Source organism: Atta cephalotes, assembly GCF_000143395.1.
Source record: "Atta cephalotes unplaced genomic scaffold scaffold00004, whole genome shotgun sequence".
NCBI lineage: Eukaryota > Metazoa > Arthropoda > Insecta > Hymenoptera > Formicidae > Atta > Atta cephalotes.
This window is the reverse complement of record NW_012130068.1, coordinates 6,100,641-6,122,887: the sequence shown is the minus strand read 5'-3', so window position 1 is coordinate 6,122,887 and position 22,247 is coordinate 6,100,641. Positions and strand designations below refer to the sequence as shown.

Genomic DNA, 22,247 nt, shown 5'->3' with positions numbered 1-22,247 from the left:
ATTGCATTAAAATATTTAACAAAAATGTTTCAGAGATATTCTACAAATATTGTAAGAAAAAAAATATTTTAAAAACTCTGATATTTTGGACAAATTTATTTCAGAAATATTTTACGAAAAATTTCTGAAATATATATTTCAAATCTTACAATAAAATATTTTGGAAATGTTTTTAAAATATTTCATGTTGTGTGGAAGATTTTTCTAGTATTTTTATATATAATTTATATTTTTCGAGAATAAAATTACTAAAAGCATTTTTTTGCCTAAGAAGGAAATCGGAAACATGAAAAATTTCATAGTTGCGTTGATCAGAGTCAATCAGACGCTATGATTATTATTTGCTTCGAGCTTATTCCATATATTGAGAACGGACACAAAAGAAAGATGTAATCATCAATATTCATAAAAAAGCTGCCATAAAAAAAAGAGCAAAGAGCGAATCGCAAAAGAATCTTTTAATTCCAATATATTCTCCCCCGTGTACGCTTTTTGTACGATCCATAAAAATAAGCAAAAGCAGAATATAAAGCAGGGGCTTTATACGTCGGTCCGTTTATTTTTCCAATATCTGGTGGGGAATGCTCGAACACATTCAGAAATACCTACACGAAAGAAGTAGATACGTGCTCACTTCAATCTTTTCCCTCGACGATCGTCATTCTCTCGAAATATATCCCTGCAATCTGTGTAGAGATAAATGCATCGGAGCTGCTTTGTGGATTAAAAGGAATTTCCGACACTATTTAAAAGCAAAGTATAAAAAAAGGATTAATTTTTTCTTAAATTTTTGTAAAATTAAATTCCTGCAAGCTGTGTGAAAATAAGTGTGGCAAAAATAAATGCTTCTTGTAGATTAGAAGAAACTTCTGATGTTACTTATAATTAGAAGCAAAGTAGAGAGAAAAATTAGAATTAATTTCCTCGAATTTTTGTGAAATTAATTACATTTTAAAAACTGTGTGAAAATAAATGCATCGAAAATAAGTACTCGTATATTATAAATTTTTTAAAATTTTCGTTCTATCTAGAAGCAAAGTAAAGAGAAAGATTAGAATTAATTATTGTGAAGTTATAAATTGAGACTTTTATTAGAAAGATTGAAGAATGTGGAGGAGCCACATTTTTAATATGTAACTTTTTCTGTGGCGTCCAGTATCCTTCGCGAAAAATGATGCGAGAAAGTTTACGCCGATTCTGTACGCGATCTGACGCGAGCATTGATATCGTGTTATGTCATTGCATTTAACGGTGCGCTTAATAATCAGTCTGCTGCCAGGGATTACAGAATGTTCTCCGCCTTATGAATGTATGAAAACATCGTCGTCAATCTGCTTAGTATAGGCGAAAGATTGTCGGAGACAGAAATTTCGAAATTTGTCCTCCTCGAAATTTAGCTCTATCTTGCTCTATATTGTGGTTTTTAAAAATTATATTTATATTAAAAAATTTTACTCAAAAATCAATTGCAGAAATCTCTTCAGAAAATGCGGAGAATAAGTGAATAAAATATACGTACGTGTGCACGTTGAGAGAAATATTTTGTATGACTTACGAAAACTTTTTAAATTAAAAAATAAGAAAGTTTTGATAAAAAAGTAAGTAAAGTTTCAATTAAAAAGTAAGAAAGTTTTAATTAAAAAGTAAGTGAAATCTAAATTAAAAATAATACGTTAGAATAACCCAATTTTTATTAGAATAACAAAATTTTTAAAAAAGTTATAAAGTTTCGTAAATCATATATCACACAAAACATTCCTCTCAGTGGAAAAAACAACTTTAATAAATTATTTAAAAATTTTGCAAGTTCAGCTCTGAAAATAGTTTTATTATATTATCAAAATAATTATGTAGAACGTTCAAACTGATCATTAAAATGTCAAAACTTTTTGCAGCATTGCTCATTATGCTTAAGTGTCTTATATAATTATTTTGATAAGCCAACAAAATTATTTTCAGATCTGTATCTATACTTAAATTTTCAGGTACTTCAGTAAAATCATTCTTTCCATGCGATAAGAGAAAATACGAGATAAATATATGCGGAATAACTTTGACTTAAATATAGAGGATCTAAACGGGAATCAGAGATCAATACTGGTTTCCCATCGAAATCTGCATACTCGTTGGAAACCTGGCGAACAGAAGACTCTTCTTTCCAAGGAAAGAGAGGACTCGTGGATTCATCAAGAGTAATAATTTGAAGGACAATCATCGGTTGACGTATAATCTATAAGTATACTCGCGTAATCGAACGTTATATCAGCCGCGGATGAATCACGCAACCGATTCGATGACAGGCGGATGTGTGTAATGAAAAAATGGGGAAAAAATTTGCGACTTGCGGAAGTGACAACTCCTCTGACTTCTCGGCATAAAGAAATAATTCGCTCAGTGAAAGATGCGATTAATTCATTTCTATCCGATGGCGTGGATCGCGAACGCGCGAGCGAGTTGACGCGATGCTTATGGAATTTAATCTATAATTATGATGTAAAGACCACGCTCTGGCCGTTTAATCGGAGACACGCGTTGCATTTAATCAAAGAGGCTGCGTCACTCGCATCGCCACGCGCGGCTTCGCCTGCGCTGATCTCACTCGTCACCGCTTCGGCATCAATCAAGGAGTGATACAAGCGTGAATGAAAACTTTATGATTTTTCATGGCGCGCACTTTATGCCGTACCGCAAAGAGATAACTCTTTTTAACACATTGATTGCCACAATTAAATAATTTTCATTTCGATAATTTTTTTTATCAACAATATGTCAGTTTAATATACTATTAAATTATATTTGTCTTTCATAAAACTTATAACAAAATTTTTATTTCTACTTCAAAAAAATTAACACATTAACATTGCTAACATTTATCTATACAAGGAAACGTTTTTGTTAAAATATCTAAAAATTTAATTACATTAAAAAAATATTAAATATTTGTTTGAACAACTTTAAGTAAATATTTACTAAATGTAAACATTTATTTATTTCATACAAAAAAATCTTTGATTTGATTTAACTTATTTTTTTATTGAGTAAATATTTATTTAATGTAAATAAATTGTTAGTATTATTCAAAGAAATATGTATTAAGATTTATAAATTTTTTTCAGATACAATAATAATTTTATAGAACTATCAAAACACCTAACAATAATTTTATAGAACTATCAAAATAATTATGTAGAAATTATATATTATAGTTTAGTACGTTGACATTTTTTATAGCATTGTTCATATGTACTTGAGCGCATCTTCTACATAATTATTTTAATAATTGTGTAATCCAACAAAATTACTTTCAGATTTGTATCTACCAAAATTTTTAGATACTCCAGCAAGATCGTTTTTTTGCTATCAAGACCACCAATTTTTTAATTAATTTTTAATTCGATATAAATCAATTAGATAGAATAAATCTATGATAAAGGAACTGCTCAAAGAAATTTTCTTCTTTAAATTTGACCTATTTTGAATTCGAAAGTCGGTCACAATAATAAAACGCAGTGATAAAGGTTGCATAGCTTTCCGTCGACGAGCTATTTATCGAGCAATCTCGGATCTGAACGTGACGTAAAATAAAAATTAATCGATACGCGAGTACCAGTGATACTCCTCTACTTTTTATTTGTGGCAATCACGCCATCAATGATGTTACGAATGTTTTCATTGATGGATTGCGTTTTTATTTTCTTACATAGTACAACGTTTTAAAGACTGCATTGATTTCATAAAAGTGCAAGTCTTTTCACATTTTTACATCGTAGAGGCAATAAACCGATTTAGACAATTCAATCTTTGCCAAAGAAAAGTATTACTTCAAGATTGATAAATAAAATAATAATAATAATAAAAATAATAAAATGATGACATAAACAGGCAGTAGGAAACACTGCAACGCGGAAAATGGGACAGCGAGAAATTGTGGAAACTCCTGGAAACGACATTTCCTTATTTGCGTTTGTACCGAGCAATATTACGGTATAAAACACGAAGCGCGTCAAACACGAAGCGCAATTCAGACGAAGGAGTTTCGTGCGAGTAATTAAGGACTGTGCAGACATCTGACCGTTGTAGGTGGACAGAATCAAATCGTGGCTGCAGTATGAATTTATTGTTAATGGGCCTAAACGGGTCAAGAACACTTTGTTATGTAGTGATGAATGATAATAGCTGATAAATGAATGGTTATCTACTAATATGTTCTAAAACTCGATTTTTATGAGCGCAACATAATAGCCAGGTGGTAACGAAATTGGCTTGTGCCGAAGAAAAAATTATGATCAGCAATGCTTGCGCGATGGTTCAGAATCAATCAAATGGATGATAGCTTCATGAAGTATCATATTGAACGTCTGATCGAGATAAAATTATTCTGTTTTATGTAAATTTTTATACATAATAAAAAACGGGCAAATCCTTGACTGAATAATGAAAATATCTAATAATTTTAAGTTGAAATTAGACCGAGAAGAATAAATTAAATGATATCCTATTTTCCATAAAAGTAAATTTTGGTATTTATTCAAATTTGCAAATACATTTTTCAGTTCTGTATTCCAATATTGCTTAATAGCATAATAGTGCTTATTAGCATCATTATTAAAAATTGACGATCGATGTAATTTGTGATGTTATTTCTCCTCAATTTATGATTGCATTTTAAATCCGATAAGCCGATTCGGCGAGCAGTTCATGGAACTGAAAAATGTATTTGCAAATTTGCATATGAATGCTATTAGACACCAAGATCCGCTTCGAGCTAAAAATAGAATTATTTTCTTATTTGAAAATATCTAATATATCAAAAAGCAAAGTTTATTTTAAATTAAAATGGGATTGTTTTCACTCAATTAGTAATTAATTGGAAATATTTCGAAGACAATCAATATAACAAACGGGGAGACTACTGTTCTTCTCATAAGTTATAAGCTAATCTAATCCTTTTTTGGTGAAGGGAATTTATGAGATGCCGGAGGAGAGAAAGAGGCAGCTAATAAAAAAATACAATCTGTAATCTTCCCTGTGGCAAAGGGACTTTAAATTGACTATTTTCAAGGCTGACTTTAAAGTAGGCTCATTGATTTAGAGGTCCTAGAACAGCCATGTATCTTAACCTTGATAACCTTAGAAATACTCCTGGAGTCGCGCCAGTCTCCGAACCGGTCGGTTAAACGAACTGTCTGTCTCCGTCAGTGTGTCAACTTCACTTACATTAATTACCATTCAAATCTCATCAGTTTTACTTACTCGCTGGTTGTTTGATTAAGTTTGTATTATTGTAACTCAACATTCTAGCAATTTCAGCTCGTTGGAGCCTCGTGCCATGGTCAACACGTGAGAGGCCCAATTGCAATAAAACAAAAATAGCGGAAAACTTTCAACGCGCTATTTCAAGTGCATCGAAATTAAACAACTGTCGCGGTGCATGCCAACGTAGTCACGCAGTAAAACGTTTAGTTATCTAATAACGTGTCCGATGACTCGATTCTCCCATTATCGCGAAATATATTAAATTCGAATGTAACTTTGGACCACGTCCAGAATCCGTGAGTTCTCGGGCAGATGATTCGCGCTCAAAGGCTATTCGCATTTTTTACTTTACAATTTATTATTGATCTTCTTTTTATTATTGAATTTCTGTCGTTCCTTCGGTCGTTCCTTCTGGAGGCCGTAGATGACCGATTTCTGTTATTATTACTTCATCGCGAGTGACAACTTTGCGTATCAATGAGTATGACATATCGATAACGGTAACGCGGCGCATGCGATATAATTCTACATGAAAAGGATGGTTTTGTAGTATTATTTAAAAATTTAATTAGATAAACAAAGCTAAAAATAATTGTGTTGGCCTATCAAAATAATTATGTATTCAAGTTAGTTACTAGACTTTTTTGGCAGGATATTATCATGCTTGAGTTTTCTACATTATTTTGATTTTATTATTTTGATAGCCCAACACAATTATTTTTAGATCTGTATCTAGCTAAATTTTTAAATGCTTTTATAAAATTGTTCTCCCCATAGAGCTCTGTTCTTTTATTCCTGCATTAGATTGCATCAAAACTTTCTTTCTCGTTTTCAACAAATATCAAACGTATACCTATTTCATTTGAAGTTCCAAAGGTATGTATACTAGTTCAGTTATAGAAAATAGATCTTATATTTCCTCGTGTTTATTTATCACATCGACGTTCAAACGATTAGAGATGGAGACAGAAAGGATAATTTTTTTAAAATATTCAAAAATTTGGTTAAATTCAGATGAAAATTCTGTTCATCAAAATAATTCCGTAGGACGCTCAAACTAGTTGCTAGAATGTCAAATTTTTATGTAACTTGCACATCATGCTTGAGATTCTTATGTAATTATTTTGGTGGCCCAATAAAATTATTTTCTTTTAGATATTTCAAATTCGTATAAATTATTCTTTCCTAGACGAATATAGGCTCCGTTTGCGCGGGAGAAGGACCTCAAAATGCAAATTCAATTCTCTGAGATTTCACATGCAGATATCGGTGATTTATAAATTCACCAAACAAAGCCCTGTGTGATCGAGTCTTCTCTTCTCTAATTTACTTATTTTTTTTTATAACTGGGGAGTCGGTGATATATCTCGGGGTTATTCGTCGGCCGCAAGCTCATTTAATTTAGACTCTGTTTTTAATTAACATTCTTTCGTCTATCGTCTGAAGATGTCCTTATTGTGACCTTCATAGGGCGCGACGCTGATGTCATGGGTCAGCGGTCTCGTAGACGCACCGTTGCGCCTATTATTCTTTCATTCAACTCGCGGGTTCTTAACAAGAGTTTTACGATCTTCTGTTTGCTTTCGTCCTTACACTAATTAATATTACTTCTTCTTCTTCGTCAGACAAGGAGGTGGGGTTACGGGAGATCACGAGCTCTCTGATATTTTATATTTTTTTATTTGGATTTGTCATTTGCGTAAATTACCGTTTATTGCGTCGATGGCGCGTGAAGATGACTTTGAGGACACTTTGTGGCGTGTCGGGGAAAGACGGGTCAAACGAACGACCCACTTATGAGTCCCCGCGCGGCGACAGATTATTTGCATTAATTGCCCGTTTCTCAATGAAGGCTTCGTCTTCGCGAAGAATACACACAATCGGAGACACTTGATCCTTCGTCTATATGCGCACAGAAGCAGCTGCCGATGCAGTTCTCGGAAGCATGTAGAACGAGAAGCACATTGGAGTACGCATCGTTGAGTAGAATAATTTTGCGCTTCATGTATTATAAGAATGTTATACGGATTATGTAAATTTTCGCGAACGCGCACCACGTCCTGTGACTCTTCGACTAAGTTCTAAGTTTTTTTCAAGTTTTTTTAATGTTACGAATACAGAAAAAAGGAATGATTATTACTGAAGTATCTACAAAATTTAGCTGCAGATCTGAGAATAATTTTGTTGGACCATCAAAATAATTACGTAAGAAACTTACTTTCTAAAACTTTTAGAGTGAAATGTCACTCTGAAGAGTAAAATCTCAATATAATTAAACTATTCTTTTTAAAAACTAACTCAATGTTCTCTTTAGAGAGAGACTCCAAAGAATTTACAGAGTAAGCATGATGAGCAATCCTGCAAAAAGTTTTGACATTTTAGTAATTTGAGTCCTGTATAATTATTTTGATGGTTCAATAAAATTATTTTCAGATCTGTATCTAGATAAATTTTTAGATAGATTTCTACAAAACCGTCTATTCCGTAAAAGTCTTAGTTTGTTCAATAAAATGTGATAGTTGAAGTTAAAAGGAGTTAAACTTCGTTCATCAACACGCAAATATTGTGCCTATTTCTTTTTACCAAAAATTTGCTCCTGAAAAGTGTAATTCTGCTATTTGTGTGTGTATTTGTGTCTGATTTGGATCTTATAAAGAAGTGCATGTACGTATTTAAATTTAATTAAGTACCATCGGCTGGAAAATCGGTATCGTTATGCAAGCGCGTGCGCTTGTCCGAACTCAGGAAGCTGAAATCACAATCCTCGTTCCAGTCTGGTAAATTTCATCAATATTATAATGCAGCTGATTCGGGTGACACTCGTTTCAGAGTTACGTGATCCGTAATAGACGATCGCATGGACCGATCGTGCGAGTAACAGATGTTAAGCTCGTTGTCGCAAAAATGGTTGAATCGCCATCAACGAACGAATTGTTTCAATCTAATCATAAATTATTAAATTTCTCGATGTATATTTGCCTTATTGACAGAGATTGATTATAAAGAGAATAGGGTTCAATTTAAATCTTTTTATTGTTATAATAAAAATTGATTAAGCTTCCAGATTATTATTTTTAACTATTTTCTAACTATATCTTTAATCTGTGAATAAACAATTTTTAATAAAATTAATTTTTAATAAGATTGATATAGAAGATAATAAATATCTAAGGGTTAAACATCGCAAAAGTTGATCTTAAAAGAGAGAGAACAAAGATACATATCTAGGAAATCTCTAAATCGCTATTTATATACAACGCGGAATATCTAAATTAAACTCCCGCAACTTCGTACTCTAACTCAACTCAATTTCTAAAGTTTGTTTTTTATTGATGCACAAGATTGGACTAGAATGTAGTTACTTTTTTCTTTTGTCAAACTTCAAACATATACCTATTTCACTTTAAGTACAAAAAATATACACTAAGTTCAGTTATAAAAAACAAACTTCTAAAATGAGAGAAAAAACTATAAATTTTTATAGCTATAAAATCTATAAAAAGGCTATAAAAAACAGATTTCTCAAATAAAAGAATTAGAGGTCAAAGAGAGAGATTGATGATTCGTTCGATAGAATATTATGCGTGAGGACATTGCACAAGTCTAGAAAGACTTCCATCATTCTCTCTAGAATGTTTCATGACGAATCATGCGGCATTTAAGCTGCCAACACCTTGAAGTCGTTCCAAAGCAGACGGGATGACGCGTCTCGCGGCCGGTCCCAACATTGCAAACTCTTGGCAACGTTATTGTTGTCAACTGCCAGTTGTTACCGAACTTTACATAACGCTTGAGCACACCTGGTTATGCGACATTGGTGTCTCTCGAAGTTGCGCGAAATTATCGAAAGGACTCTCTCTTTCTCTCTCTCTCTCAGAAGTTTCATAGAGTAAATTAAACTATTTTAGATAAGAATATACGTCTCATGAAATTAAAACAAAATACATAGAAATTAGAATAAATACTAAAAAAGAAAACATACAAAAATTTTAGTAAAAAATTTGATATTCATTATAAAATATATGATCCTTTCAGGATGTGGACTGCACACTGCCAAAATTTAGTATTCATTGCCTTTGTGTTCTTACCTTCCGTTGTGAGAGGCATCCCGGATTATTCTGGATTGCCACCGGGACCGTATTGTGCCTCGAGATATCCTGAAGGCAGTTGCTGCCCAGGACGACAAGATGAATGCAGCGCGCCGATCCTTAAGACATTGTGCTACTGCGACGATTTTTGCAACCGAACTCGCGAAGAAGACTGCTGTCCAGATTACTGGTACCATTGCAGAGGGCTGCCGACTACCACATCGGCACCCGAGGAGCTAAGGAGTTCGTATATGTAAAATACAATTATGAAAATAAAATTTAAATGGATATAAATTTAATTATAATCTACTATAATAATTTATGTAATGTATTTGTGTAATCAGACTTACCTTGTATTTGAAGAAAATAAGTCTTAGGCATTGAAATTGCATAATTGAAAATATTTACAATGATGGATTTTAATGTAACTGTTCATATTTTTTATTGATACATTAAGTTTGTGTTTTTGAAGTCTTGTGTGTTGTTTCAGTATGCTTTTTCCAAGGAAAAGAATACTATCACGGGCAAACGTTGAAAGTTAATTGTAACACATGGTAATATCTTCTCTTCCATTTTAATGTAAATAAAATATATACGTACGAATTCTGTAAGTTTTACATTGCAGCAAATGTTCCTCGCTTGGCAAGCGCGCTGAAGTGCTCTGCGAGGAGAATCGCTGTTTGATCGAGCTGGAGTTGATGGAGGAGCTCAATTTGCAAGGGCCAATTCTAGGTTGGCAAGCGAGCAATTATTCCGAATTCTGGGGAAGGACACTTCGGGAAGGTGTGGAGCTTCGTCTGGGCACTCTCAATCCCTCACAATCCGTGAGTGTTTTAGAACTCAGCGAGAAATGACAATGAAATTGATGTTGAATCGAATTAGATGATTTCGTCGTCGAATTTGATGATTTCGATGTCGAATCAATATTGATTTGATGTCGAAATGATTCCATTATCATTTCTGACAGAATCATACTGAGATCGGATTTAAATAATCAAAAGTCTGTCCATAAATTATCGCATATAAGACATTTACGAAATATTTTCCGCGATAATGAATCTTTGTAACATTTTGATCACAGCAATATACATTTAAAGGTGACAATCAATTATTCAAGAAGACAAATTTAAAAATTGCTGTCGGAATGGAAAGTTTTCATACAGCGGATACTTGCACGAAACTCTCTTTTTATACTCGATGAATTCAAAATAAGGCAACCTTAACACGTGGCTGTCTGTAGACGCAATACTGCCTCGTAAGATTAGGTCAATTGCTTTGACTTGTGCAACCAAAGTTAAAATTCTAAAGCAATCTTTTGTACTTCGCTGCGGGGCTCTTATGAATAAGAAAGCGCCCAACGACGTTGCTTACAGCGTCTTTTAGTCCTCCAAAATGCCTGAACTCATTGCCCGAGGACGCGAATATCTTTTCCTCGATCGTAAATGAGATTCGTCATGTGCATGCAGGTAAATGGAATACGCGATCAAAGAGGCCCCAGGGTCGTTCGCTTAAAGCTCGCTTAATTTGTACACAATCTTCATCAGATTCTATTATTTTATATATTAACTACAACTCAACTACAAGTACAAAATAAATCATATTAATTCGACAATAGGTTGGCTTAAAGAGTTAAAGAGATTTTTAATATATTTATTTATTCAATGTCATGTCTAAAAGTATACGTTTCGTTCTATCATGCACTGCTTTCTTTCGCGTAGGTGTACAAAATGAATCCGGTGCGACGCATTTACGACCCAGATGCACTGCCGCGGGAGTTCGATTCTAGGACGCGCTGGTCACGCGACATATCCAGCGTTCATGATCAAGGATGGTGCGGCGCGTCCTGGGCCATATCCACTGCCGACGTTGCGACCGACAGGTTTTCAATCATGAGCAAAGGTGCCGAGGACGCAGAGCTGAGTGCTCAGCATTTGCTCTCTTGCAACAACAGAGGACAACAAGGCTGCAGAGGCGGTTATCTTGACCGCGCTTGGCTCTTTATGAGAAAATTCGGGTACTTTACAATTTGATGATGAATGAATTCAGTCACTATATTGATCAGTATACATTAAAAGGTTTTATAAAGTACTTAAATATAAAGTATCTAAATATAATGATGTAATATTGATAATACAATGAATTTTGACAATGAAACAATACATGTATATTGTGTTAAATAATGTGACAATGCCATTTGATCGTTTAAAATATTCATTATGCTTTTACATTTAACTTTGCCAATTTCATGTATAGCAGCTTTTAGTATGTATTATCGCAAGTGACTGAATTGACTATGAAATTCTCTTTCAAATGTTAAACAATATTCCTAATTGTACACATAGTCTTGAGCATAAATTTTATTAAATAAACATTAATAATTTCTTATTCTGATAGAAATGCATTATTGTTGTAGCATTAAAAACATATGAAGAAATACAACTATCATGTTAGCATAACTATAATTTTAGAATTTATATCTAACCGTTTTATGATTTTTATTAATTTTGCGATTAATTTTTCTACATTGTATACACTGAGAATGACCTGACGATAAAGTCGAAACGTTTGTTCAAAAAATTTAAATATATTGAAATCTGATTCGTAGTCCTTATTGTTATTAATGTTTATTTATTATTATTGAGCCATAATATAATATTATCTTTATAAATTTTATTATTTTATATATTAACTACAAGAGTATACATATAAAATATATATAAAATATAGATTATTTTGATTCAACAATAAATTAATTTAAAGAAATCTTTAATATATATTACTATTTTATGTTCACGTCTAAAAAGGCGATTCTATAATGTACGGTAGTAAATTTCTGCTTAAACACGTGACTTTAATATCATTAATCCTCCTGTGATAGCCTGGTAGATAAGGACTGTTATCCTTGGACCGGTAAGAACGATCAATGCAAACTACGTAAGAGAAGCAACCTGCAGGCCGCCGGTTGTCGAAAGCCACCAAACCCGCTGAGAACAGAATTGTACAAGGTTGGGCCGGCTTATCGCCTGGGCAATGAGACTGACATTATGCAAGAGATTCTGACCTCTGGACCAGTGCAAGGTAGCTATATAATTTAGACGGTTACCCATTAATCGAAATTCTAAAATCGCAAAGAGAACAAGAAAGTTAAAATAATATCAATACATCATATCGGTCAATTATTGATATAATTTATGTCTTCTTATTTATGATTCTGTCAGTATGACGTTATTTTGATTTTCTTATTCTCCTTCAGATGTATTGATATTTGAAGTCATTATATTCCGCTGAAGGAGGCGTAATTCCGCGATATTAAAAGAATATTATATAAAGTAACATCTTTTTTTTACAGCTACCATGAGAGTCTATCAAGATTTCTTCGTTTACAAAAACGGAGTATATAGGCACTCTCAAAGTGCGGAATTACACGATTCCGGTTATCACTCGGTGAGAATAATCGGTTGGGGCGAGAAAAGGTCTTATCGCGGTCCACCGCTCAAATATTGGGTAAGTTTACACGATATCACATGTTCACACCCATATCACATGATAACATTTGTAAAAGAGAGAAGAAAAGGTTCACAAGAAGTGGCACAAGTGTGTATCATTTTTATACGTCAATGAATATCGTAAAAATATCCCAACTTTTGGATAGTTGAAGTAATTAGAAACAATTAACTCCGCTAGGAATAATTAGCTGAATCGACTAATCATTTTTTCACTAGAACGTATTACAAATTATTGCGATTTAAAATGCTAAATACTTTAAATTTAATCTTTCTTTCAGCTGGTCGTAAACTCCTGGGGACACAACTGGGGAGAAAACGGGCTCTTTAAGATTCAAAGGGGAACGAACGAATGCGAGATCGAGTCATATGTGTTGGCAGTATGGGCCAAGACGATATAAAAAGAAAAAAGAAACAAGGAAAATACCAAAGTACTAGAATATCCGATTGTCATACACTATTGGTGCATTTATTGAATCTCCGTCGTCGGTCCATCGTCATGCGCAATGATGCGATTGTCATCGGGGACAATGAACGATACATCGATGTTCGAAAGTATGTGATCCAATTGCCTGATCCATACATGCCTTATTATTACACGTAAAATCGGGAAGGAAGGAAGCAGAAACGAGAAGGAGACAGAGTTGTTTATAAATATTTAATAAGTACATGGATAGTCGAAAAAAATATCATTATTATTTTCTCATTATTCGTAAACAACAATAATCGTTTTACATAGAAACGCTCTCACCGTTACGTGTCGATGATCGATATGCTGTAGCAAAAGTCATATCTCACATAATATCATCCACGTGTCGCGGCGACTTCGATGTGTAAGAAGTACTAAGTGCCAAGCGCTTGAAATAAATTTTATAAATATGTAATAATCTCTTTTTCACTTCGTTAAACGATACGTTATACTTCTACTCGCGGAATTAAACACTTTGTGCTTAATTGCGTTTTTTTTTTAATCTGCAGTTAAACCTCTTTGTGTTCTATTTTTAAAATTAGACACACGTACATTATGTGTGAGGAATACTCATCACGGAAAAACAGATTTGTTAAAACAACTTCACTGATACAACAAATTTTCAGTCGTATATAAACAGCTAGTTTTGTACGTTAAAATAGCAAAATTGTATAAATAAAATAGCGATTATAGGTAATCACATTTGTTGTAATAGCACTGTTAATATAGCAAAGATGACTTTCTATAAAAATCAACCCAATATAACATAGATCAAAATTATTAATAATACATTATATTAATAAAACATGCTAACTAAGATAACGTGTCGTTCTTTTGTCTGTGATGAAAAAAATTTCTTCCATTACCCATACAGCACAGAATTTGTAGCAATATCGCTGCAAAATCTCTGCACTATTGCTTCAACATGTAATGTTGAACAACATGCGATGTTGCAGCAGTGTTGATGCCACTTTTATGCAACTTTGTGCTGTAAGGATATAAATGTTAAACTCTTGCAGCAAGTTATAGCTTTGTTGAATCACTTGATCTGCTTTTTCCATGATGATGTTCCCATAAGGTAAATGGCAGTGTAATAGTGTATTAGGTGATACCACTAATTATGTTCTTAACAGTTAATCGAGCTTTTTGTACATATACTTGTGCAAGATGGACAATATAATTTCCTTCAATTCTTTTCTATCAAGTTCTATCAAGTTAATTAACTAAAATAAATTTGTATCAAACATATACGGCACACAACATGCAGTATTAGGCACTCGAGGGACGATTGTGCATGCTTTGCATCACTAATTAAGAGGAACTCTCTTACGATGACTTCATCGTTAGACTACGACACTTCGTCTGTTGCTTTTGCAATGAGGTGTGTACACTTCTAATTTGTCTCGCGGTGTGTTCATCGCGGAATAATCGATGGGGAATGGTATGGTATTACCGCGAATCATGCAAGCATCCGTCATGCCCAAGAAATGCTCTCCCGGTCCAAACGGGCCGCGGCCAAACAAGAAATTGGCAAATATTAATTGATATTGCGCCCAGCCAAGAGGATGGTCTCCATTCTGAAACGAAGTTTTCCTATCTTTATTAACAAATTTTAATGATTAAAGATTAATTTCTCTTATAAAGAAGTAATAAGAATTTAATAAAGAAATATAAAAAAAATATATAATTGTCTTTCTGTATAAATGATGCTATTAGTTTAGGTCCTGCAAAATCTTGCTTTAAGAAACCAACAAGCTATAAGAAATTGATTACAATCGATTATTTTTTTCGTATTCAACTGATTGATCAAGTTCTTACAGCTTTATGGCTTTTTAAACCAAGGTTATAAAGCGAATCACAAAGCAAGGTGGACCTATACATTAATAGCTTATTGTAGACTGGGTATAAAACTTTTTACTCCCTAAAGTTATGACTTTTCTTAATCCTCCAAATCCTAATATATTTATTTGTTTAAGCTCTTGTTATAAAAAAAATTTTTTAAAATGTATCTATTTGATATAGATAAAAATTTAGTCGCATTAAATTACAATTTTAATTTTTCACGAAATTATTTTAGAAATCTAACTAACCGAAGTCATAGAATTGTACGCGATATCCAGACATTTGTTTATCCTGTCGGTGTCCAAACCGACCACGGAACCATAAAAGGCCGCAAGTTCCTTTTTGCTGATCATTCCATTTCCGGAGCTATTTATGGCGAGGAAAAATACTCTGGGCATAACTTTGATCCAGAACGGCATATCATTATAACTAGCACCGTCCGGCGGTGCAACGATCTGCGCCCACCAGGATAACCAGGCCTCGAGATCGATCTTTTTATCCATTTCTGCGAGCCCTTTCTTATCCTGAAGGATCAATCCGGCGAATCCGTTTTCGATTTCCAGAAGCCTTAGGTACTCCGGACCATTCCATGACCAATCAGCAAATCTTCTCAAACGCTTTCCAAAAAAAAATAGTATTTCTTTTGTATAGATGCCTCGATAGTTATTGATTTTATTGTATAAATATGTAATTATAAATTTAAAATAATGAAATATTTTTTTTATACATATATCGCGGTTCTAATTAATAAAACATTTCTAGTGCGTTATTTTACTAAAGACTCCTATTCTTTTTTTCATAGAAATATAGAAGAGAAAATTTAAAAACCTGAATTTTTAAATATTATACTTTATTTTATAAAAATGAATGGGAAATCAAATTTTTGAAAGTAAAGTGTACCTCGGAGAATAACGAAAAGTCCTTCCTATTGATATAACCATCTTTATCATGATCTAAGAGGTATGTAAAAAAATGAGAAAATTTATCACGTTGAATGGGAGCTAAGGCCTCCGAACCCCCACTTTTACTGAATTCAATGGCGGATAAACTGTCGTCACTCGGAAAGCGGCTCACCCAGGTCGCTATAAAACACGATAGTTAATCATATAATTAATTTAATTTTGATGATCAATATCCTCATCGTGAGAATAATAGAAAATAACAATAATAAATGAATTAATAATTTAAGTATAATATTATTATTAATAAATAAATCAACTAGATATTAATAATAATGTAATTATTTGTTAAATAACAAAATAAATTAACATTATTAAATAAATTAATATATTTGTAATATTATATAATTTCCACAAATATAACTTTTATATATAATGCAAAATGAGATTTGCTTCTATTATATCAAGAACTTTCTAACTTTTACTTTTTTTTAATAGTTAACTTATTATTGTAAATTTTTTTTTCTCAGAAAAAATAAAAATATAAAAAAATAAGAAAAAATGAAACAATTAATTTTTTAATAATACTACTATAAATTTTGTTAAAATAAAAAATTGAATTTTTGAAAGCGGATTTTGTAAAAAATAACTGCGAGATTAATTCTCATTTTTGTATATTAATGTAAATTAACTCTAATCTCAGTCTTCATTTTAAGCATATGATGTTTTTTTCCAATTGGATTTATTGCGTTTTGGTTTTGGAAATTATAATCAAAATTGGTCCATACAGAAATGCGCAGAACTTTTAGTAATTTAACTAAACTAAATTTAAACTAAAAATGCTAATAATAATTCAACAGAAAAACATCTGCAAGCTTTATTCTATACCTTCTAACTTTTAGAACTAGAAAAAGATAAAAAGTGAGTTAAATTAAGATTAGAGTTAATCTACATTAATAGAAATGAGACTTATTCTTTTTATGCCTATTTCTACCAATGCAATTTAACTTTAATCTCAATTCAACTTACTCTTCATCTTTTTCTTATTCTTAAAACTGAAAAGAAAAAGATGAAGAGTAAGTTGAACTGAGATTAAAGTTAAATCTATATTGATAAAAATGGGCAGCTGAATTTCTTGCATGATTCATCTTTTCTCTCCTTTTCAACGTGGAGAGAAAAGGAAGAAAGATGATCAGTGCAAGAACTTTAATCAAAAGAACGGATTGATGGATATAATAAGTAATGATTAAAATTAACAAATTAAAATCTGACAGACTCACTCCAGACGTGCACACTCCAACCGGGTTGTTCCAGTTCGGGGGCAACGACGGGGGCGACGGCGAGCTCGTCGATGTTGCTGCTGGTTGTTCTCCATCTTTTCAGAAGGTCCTTGGTCCGATCTCGTGTACGATCGCACGCCTGCCGCCAGTTAGTGATAAATTTGCGAGGTACCTTGAGCGCATTGTTGTCATCTAGGCTGATCTCCTGGCTGCCGAGCGAGCTGCGTTGACTCTTGTCTTGTTCGCCGCCACCACTCGACGTGCCATCATTTTCCGGATAATACATCGGGTCCTTTATGCTACCTGAGCGACTCTCCATGATGAACTACTTAGTCGGACGTTATGCCTTAGATGACGTTACATATATTACAAAGGGGGGATTCACTCTCTCACCTGAAAATAATCAATTCCACCAGTCGTAGAGGTCACCAGGTCGCTCGATATTGCGACCGCGCCGTTTCGTCGCCGCGGAATCTTCCGTGGGGATGTAATCAGGTACAACGCTAATGTGCAGACGCATAAAGCTTTCTCGCATAACAACACTATATCTCTTATGTACTATTTATTTATTTATTTATTTTTAATCTATATATACATTGATTGAACATATTTCAATCAGAAAGGATTGATCGATCGATAGATGTTGATCGATGCTGAATTTCTTGGATATATCAACATCGATTCGATGTTGATTGATCAATCATTTCTGACATATTCTTTTGTTTCATTTAAAATTGTATTGTAAAAAAAAAAATAAATTTATTGTAATTAGGAAAAATATGTTATATTATAGAAATGCTATGATTGATCTTTGAATAATTTTGTTTTGTAAGAAAATTAAATGAAGCGGATAAAATCGAAATTATCATCAAATGGATCAGAAAATGAAAGATATAAAAGAAATTATCCTAATAAAATTTTTTATAAGTAACAACTTTTTAAGAACATTTTTAAGATATGTAAAATCTATGTATAAAATTAGTTGTTTATAAATTATCTGATGAATTAATAAATAATTGATAATTAATCATAGGTATATTTTATGACACTTAAAATTCGGGATGTATCGAATATTCGAAAAATATCCAGTATTCGATATTATTTGATACTTTTTTATTATCCGATCGAATAACCAAATATTATTAGTATCTAACAAGCTGAAATTTTATGTTGAAAGTTTTACCTTATTGATACAGAATTCTATACTTTTTAGTTGAACTTCTTGCAAATTCGCATATTGCAGTTATGCGGTTTACGATAATCGAAATAGATTGTCACCGATAAATGCTGAAATGTTATTGTTCATCATAAAAAATTTATTAATATTAAAAATATAATAACGTGATTTATATATAACGTATATACAACGTGTGATAATAATATATGATAAATAAAAATATTAATGGAAATATCATCTCTTTCCTGAATCAGATACAAGCAAGATATAAGTAAGAAATAAAAACGTAATGAAAAAGAGAAGTTAAAAATAAATTTAGATTAAAGATTACAGGAAAATTGTGAAGAAAAAAAAGTAAAATCTGTATATAAAAATATTTTTTTTTGCTAATAATTATGCAAATTAATGGACATCTAAATAGCGCAACCGATCCATTAAAACTTGTAAAGTATTCATGAATAAAAGATGCACTTTTTTTATAAATTAGTAATAATATTCAAATTGAACTAATTTAATCCAAACAGAGCAACAAGTCATTATATCAAAATGATTCCAAAATGATCATTAAAAATGATTTCAATTAATTCCGATTCATTTAAATGTCATTTTGACGTTATCGTGACTTGTTGTTTTACTTTGGAATAAAAAAAATATATATACAGAAAAATATATACAAATATGAATTTGTACACAATACATGTTTACAAATATGCATATAAATAATATATAAATAATAATTTATTTTTATAAATAATGATTTATTGTTATACAAAATTAAGAAATAGAAAAAAAAGAATAAAATCTGAAAAAGCTCACAATTCACAATCGATAACATAAAAGTGAAATCTTTTGGGATTCTCAAGAATACTTTTAAAATATAAATGAGACGAAACAGGAATTATTTCGAGACTAAAAAAAATTCTTTTCGGACTCTGCTATTTAGATAATTAATTTAGATAATTTAGATAAATATATGTATAAATATTTCATGTTTACTATTTTGTTCTGGATATCGACAGATGTTCGCACACGTGATTCCCGTCTCGCGTTTTAGAGGTCTCTGAACATGACGTGGGAACGAACACGCCATCTTATTAGAGTGGCTCCCTCAGCAAAAGCCGGATCCTTTCCTTCTGTTGTAACTCCCTTGGGGTGAGTGATGTGTGATTCGAATCGCGTTTTATTACAATCATCCTTGATTTTACGGGCGTCGGAATATGGACAGATTGTTCGCCAAGCTTCCCAATTCGAGATCCTTTTATATTTTTCATAGACCTTCCCATTGATCTACCATATTCATTGCGATGAAAACGCTAACCTCGAGGATGTCTGCCGCACTCGTGCTCGATGTTTCTCTCTTCCCGACCGACTTCGCGACATATCTCCGATGAAAATAACAATTTAAATGCATATATTTTCATTAGAAAAAAAGGAATTGTTTATATGAAATTTTCATAGTATAGAAATCATGATAATGCATTAATCATCTTATTTCTAGGAATCCGCGATGGGTGCATATAAGTATATGCAGGAGCTCTATCGCAAGAAGCAGAGCGATGTGCTCCGCTTCTTGCTGCGTGTCAGATGCTGGCAGTATCGCCAGTTGACCAAGATGCATCGTGCTCCTAGACCATCTAGACCAGACAAGGCTCGTCGTTTAGGTTACAAAGCCAAGCAAGGTAAGCATCATCATTCCTTTGCTAGATGGAAAACATGCTCATAAAATATCAATTTGAGAATATTCAAATATACTGAGTCAAAGGCTTGTTTTTTCTCTTTTTTTAAGCTAAATTTACACGGTTCATCTTTTATTTTTTCTTCAATAAAAAGAGGACAGATGAACTATGCAAAAAGTTCAGCTAAAAAGAACAAGTATAAAATTTAGTGAATAATACTTATCCAACAAGATGTTTTCTTCTCAGACATATAACAGTGGAAATCTTTGTTGGAATCAGTGATTTTATTCAATATTCATATTTGGTTCTTATATTAAAAATTGTCTTAAATAATCTTAAGATGTCATGAATCAATCACAGAATTGTATTAGCATTGAATTGAATTAGCATCTAAAGACATTACTTTTGAGAGAGATGTTTTGAAATAAGAACGGATTTGAAATACTGACTAATGCACATTCTTATAATTTATAGATAGTTACAGAGAAACATGATTTTTTCAAACTATATTATTCCTTTTAGATTTAAATGTCTTATATAATTATTTTATGAAAACTAGTTTCACGATTGATAAATTTTAGTTTATACTTAAACCAATAAGCAAATTCTTCAATGTAATATATTAATATCGTTTTAACTGCCTTATTATGCTTGATATCAGAATATATATGATTTGCATTTGATTCTATATGAAAATTAATTGATGATTTGTACTTGCACCACTCTGACAGTTTTGTGGAGAGAATTATACCTACTACATCTACTGATATATTTGATAAATTAATTTTACATGTATATGTAATCTTAAATGGAGAATAAATGTAAAATTTTATTTTTGTACAGGTTTTGTTATCTTCAGAATCCGTGTACGTCGTGGTGGACGCAAGCGTCCAGTTCCTAAGGGTGCGACCTATGGCAAGCCCAAGAGTCATGGTGTCAATCAGTTGAAACCAACCAGGAAACTACAGTCAGTTGCTGAGGTAAGATATGGGAATATAAAAGATAAATAGCATAAAAAAATCACATATGATGAATTGTACCATGCACCACTCTTATTTTAAAATGGGGAAGCAGTTGTACCTTCTGATCATAGATATTTTAATTACAAAAATTATAGCTTTATTAATATTTATTTTAAGAACTTTTTTTTATTTTACATTTGTGTATTTTTAAAAATGATGATAGCTTTGTTAATAATGAAAAACATTGATTCTTTTTTTCCTTGGATGTCTGAAATTATTATTAATTTGAGGATTAGCAGTCTTTTTCACTAGAATTTTTCATTAATGTTTCCTTGCAGGAACGCGTTGGCCGCCGTTGTGGTGGCTTGCGAGTGCTGAATAGTTACTGGGTAGCCCAAGACTCTTCGTACAAATACTACGAAGTTATTCTGATCGATCCTGCTCACAAGGTAATATTCAAAACAAATTTATAGCTTCCGTTATTTTTAAAAAGTAAAATTATTGTTTTATTATTCGTATTATTAACATTATTATTATTATTATTATTACTATGTTCGAACTGATATCTGATATACTCTTTTTTTATTTTTTTTTATTTTTTTATAATATGATGACATTTTATATCACCAATGAATGAACACATGATTCTTTATCTTCCTTGGATGTCTGAACACAACATAAATTTTGAGAATTATTTTTTAAAGATTTGTTCGTCATATATACTTTTAATGTTTCCTGATTTCATTCCAGGCAATTCGTAATGATCCTAAGGTAAATTGGATATGCAATGCGGTGCATAAGCATCGTGAGCTCCGTGGTAAGACTTCCGCCGGCAGGAGCTCTCGTGGATTAGGTAAAGGACATCGCTATTCACAAACGATCGGTGGTTCGCGTCGTGCGGCCTGGAAGAGACGAAACACATTGTCTCTCCGCAGAAAACGATAATTATTTTGTTTGTAATCTCCACTATGCAAGATACATCATTTTATTGCTTACTTGGTATCAATATCGTGACGTATCCTGTAAAAAAAATAAATATCTCTTTCCTAAAACTTGTAAAATTTTGATTTCTTTAATTTCCCTTTCTGTACCCAT

General features: G+C 32.2%; 3 protein-coding genes across 3 annotated transcripts; 2 read left to right on the top strand and 1 right to left on the bottom strand.

The window, feature by feature from the left end:
* Window positions 1-8,955: 8,955 nt before the first annotated feature.
* Window positions 8,956-13,731, top strand: LOC105626001 (uncharacterized peptidase C1-like protein F26E4.3). Its single transcript, XM_012207309.1, is given in 9 exon segments — window positions 8,956-8,975; window positions 8,977-9,135; window positions 9,292-9,587; window positions 9,835-9,898; window positions 9,970-10,168; window positions 11,063-11,358; window positions 12,223-12,422; window positions 12,694-12,848; window positions 13,129-13,731. Coding segments are annotated over 9 exon segments (1,509 nt in total). The 3' UTR covers window positions 13,249-13,731.
* Window positions 13,732-14,659: 928 nt separating this feature from the next.
* On the bottom strand, window positions 14,660-17,656 carry LOC105626000. The gene is made up of 4 exons (XM_012207308.1): window positions 17,338-17,656; window positions 16,059-16,240; window positions 15,407-15,775; window positions 14,660-14,893 (listed from the first exon to the last, which is right to left on the bottom strand). Exons 1-4 carry the CDS (start codon window positions 17,654-17,656, stop codon window positions 14,660-14,662), a joined length of 1,104 nt encoding a protein of 367 aa, XP_012062698.1.
* Window positions 17,657-20,021: 2,365 nt separating this feature from the next.
* LOC105625998 (60S ribosomal protein L15) lies at window positions 20,022-22,213 on the top strand. Its single transcript, XM_012207307.1, has 4 exons — window positions 20,022-20,193; window positions 21,034-21,170; window positions 21,491-21,601; window positions 21,903-22,213. The coding sequence occupies exons 1-4, from the start codon at window positions 20,022-20,024 to the stop codon at window positions 22,095-22,097; spliced, it is 615 nt and encodes a 204-aa protein (XP_012062697.1). The 3' UTR covers window positions 22,098-22,213.
* The last annotated feature ends 34 nt before the right edge of the window (window positions 22,214-22,247 follow it).

Coding starts and splice junctions, on each gene's coding strand:
- LOC105626000 (XM_012207308.1), bottom strand. CDS start 17,656: ATGGAGAGTCGCTCAGGTAGCATAAAGGACCCGATGTATTATCCGGAA. Junction 15,776..16,058: donor ACTTTTCGTTATTCTCCGAG/GTACACTTTACT, acceptor TTTTTTGGAAAG/CGTTTGAGAAGATTTGCTGA. Junction 14,894..15,406: donor CGTACAATTCTATGACTTCG/GTTAGTTAGATT, acceptor ACTTCGTTTCAG/AATGGAGACCATCCTCTTGG.
- LOC105625998 (XM_012207307.1), top strand. CDS start 20,022: ATGGGTGCATATAAGTATATGCAGGAGCTCTATCGCAAGAAGCAGAGC. Junction 20,194..21,033: donor AGGTTACAAAGCCAAGCAAG/GTAAGCATCATC, acceptor ATTTTTGTACAG/GTTTTGTTATCTTCAGAATC. Junction 21,602..21,902: donor TGATCGATCCTGCTCACAAG/GTAATATTCAAA, acceptor ATTTCATTCCAG/GCAATTCGTAATGATCCTAA.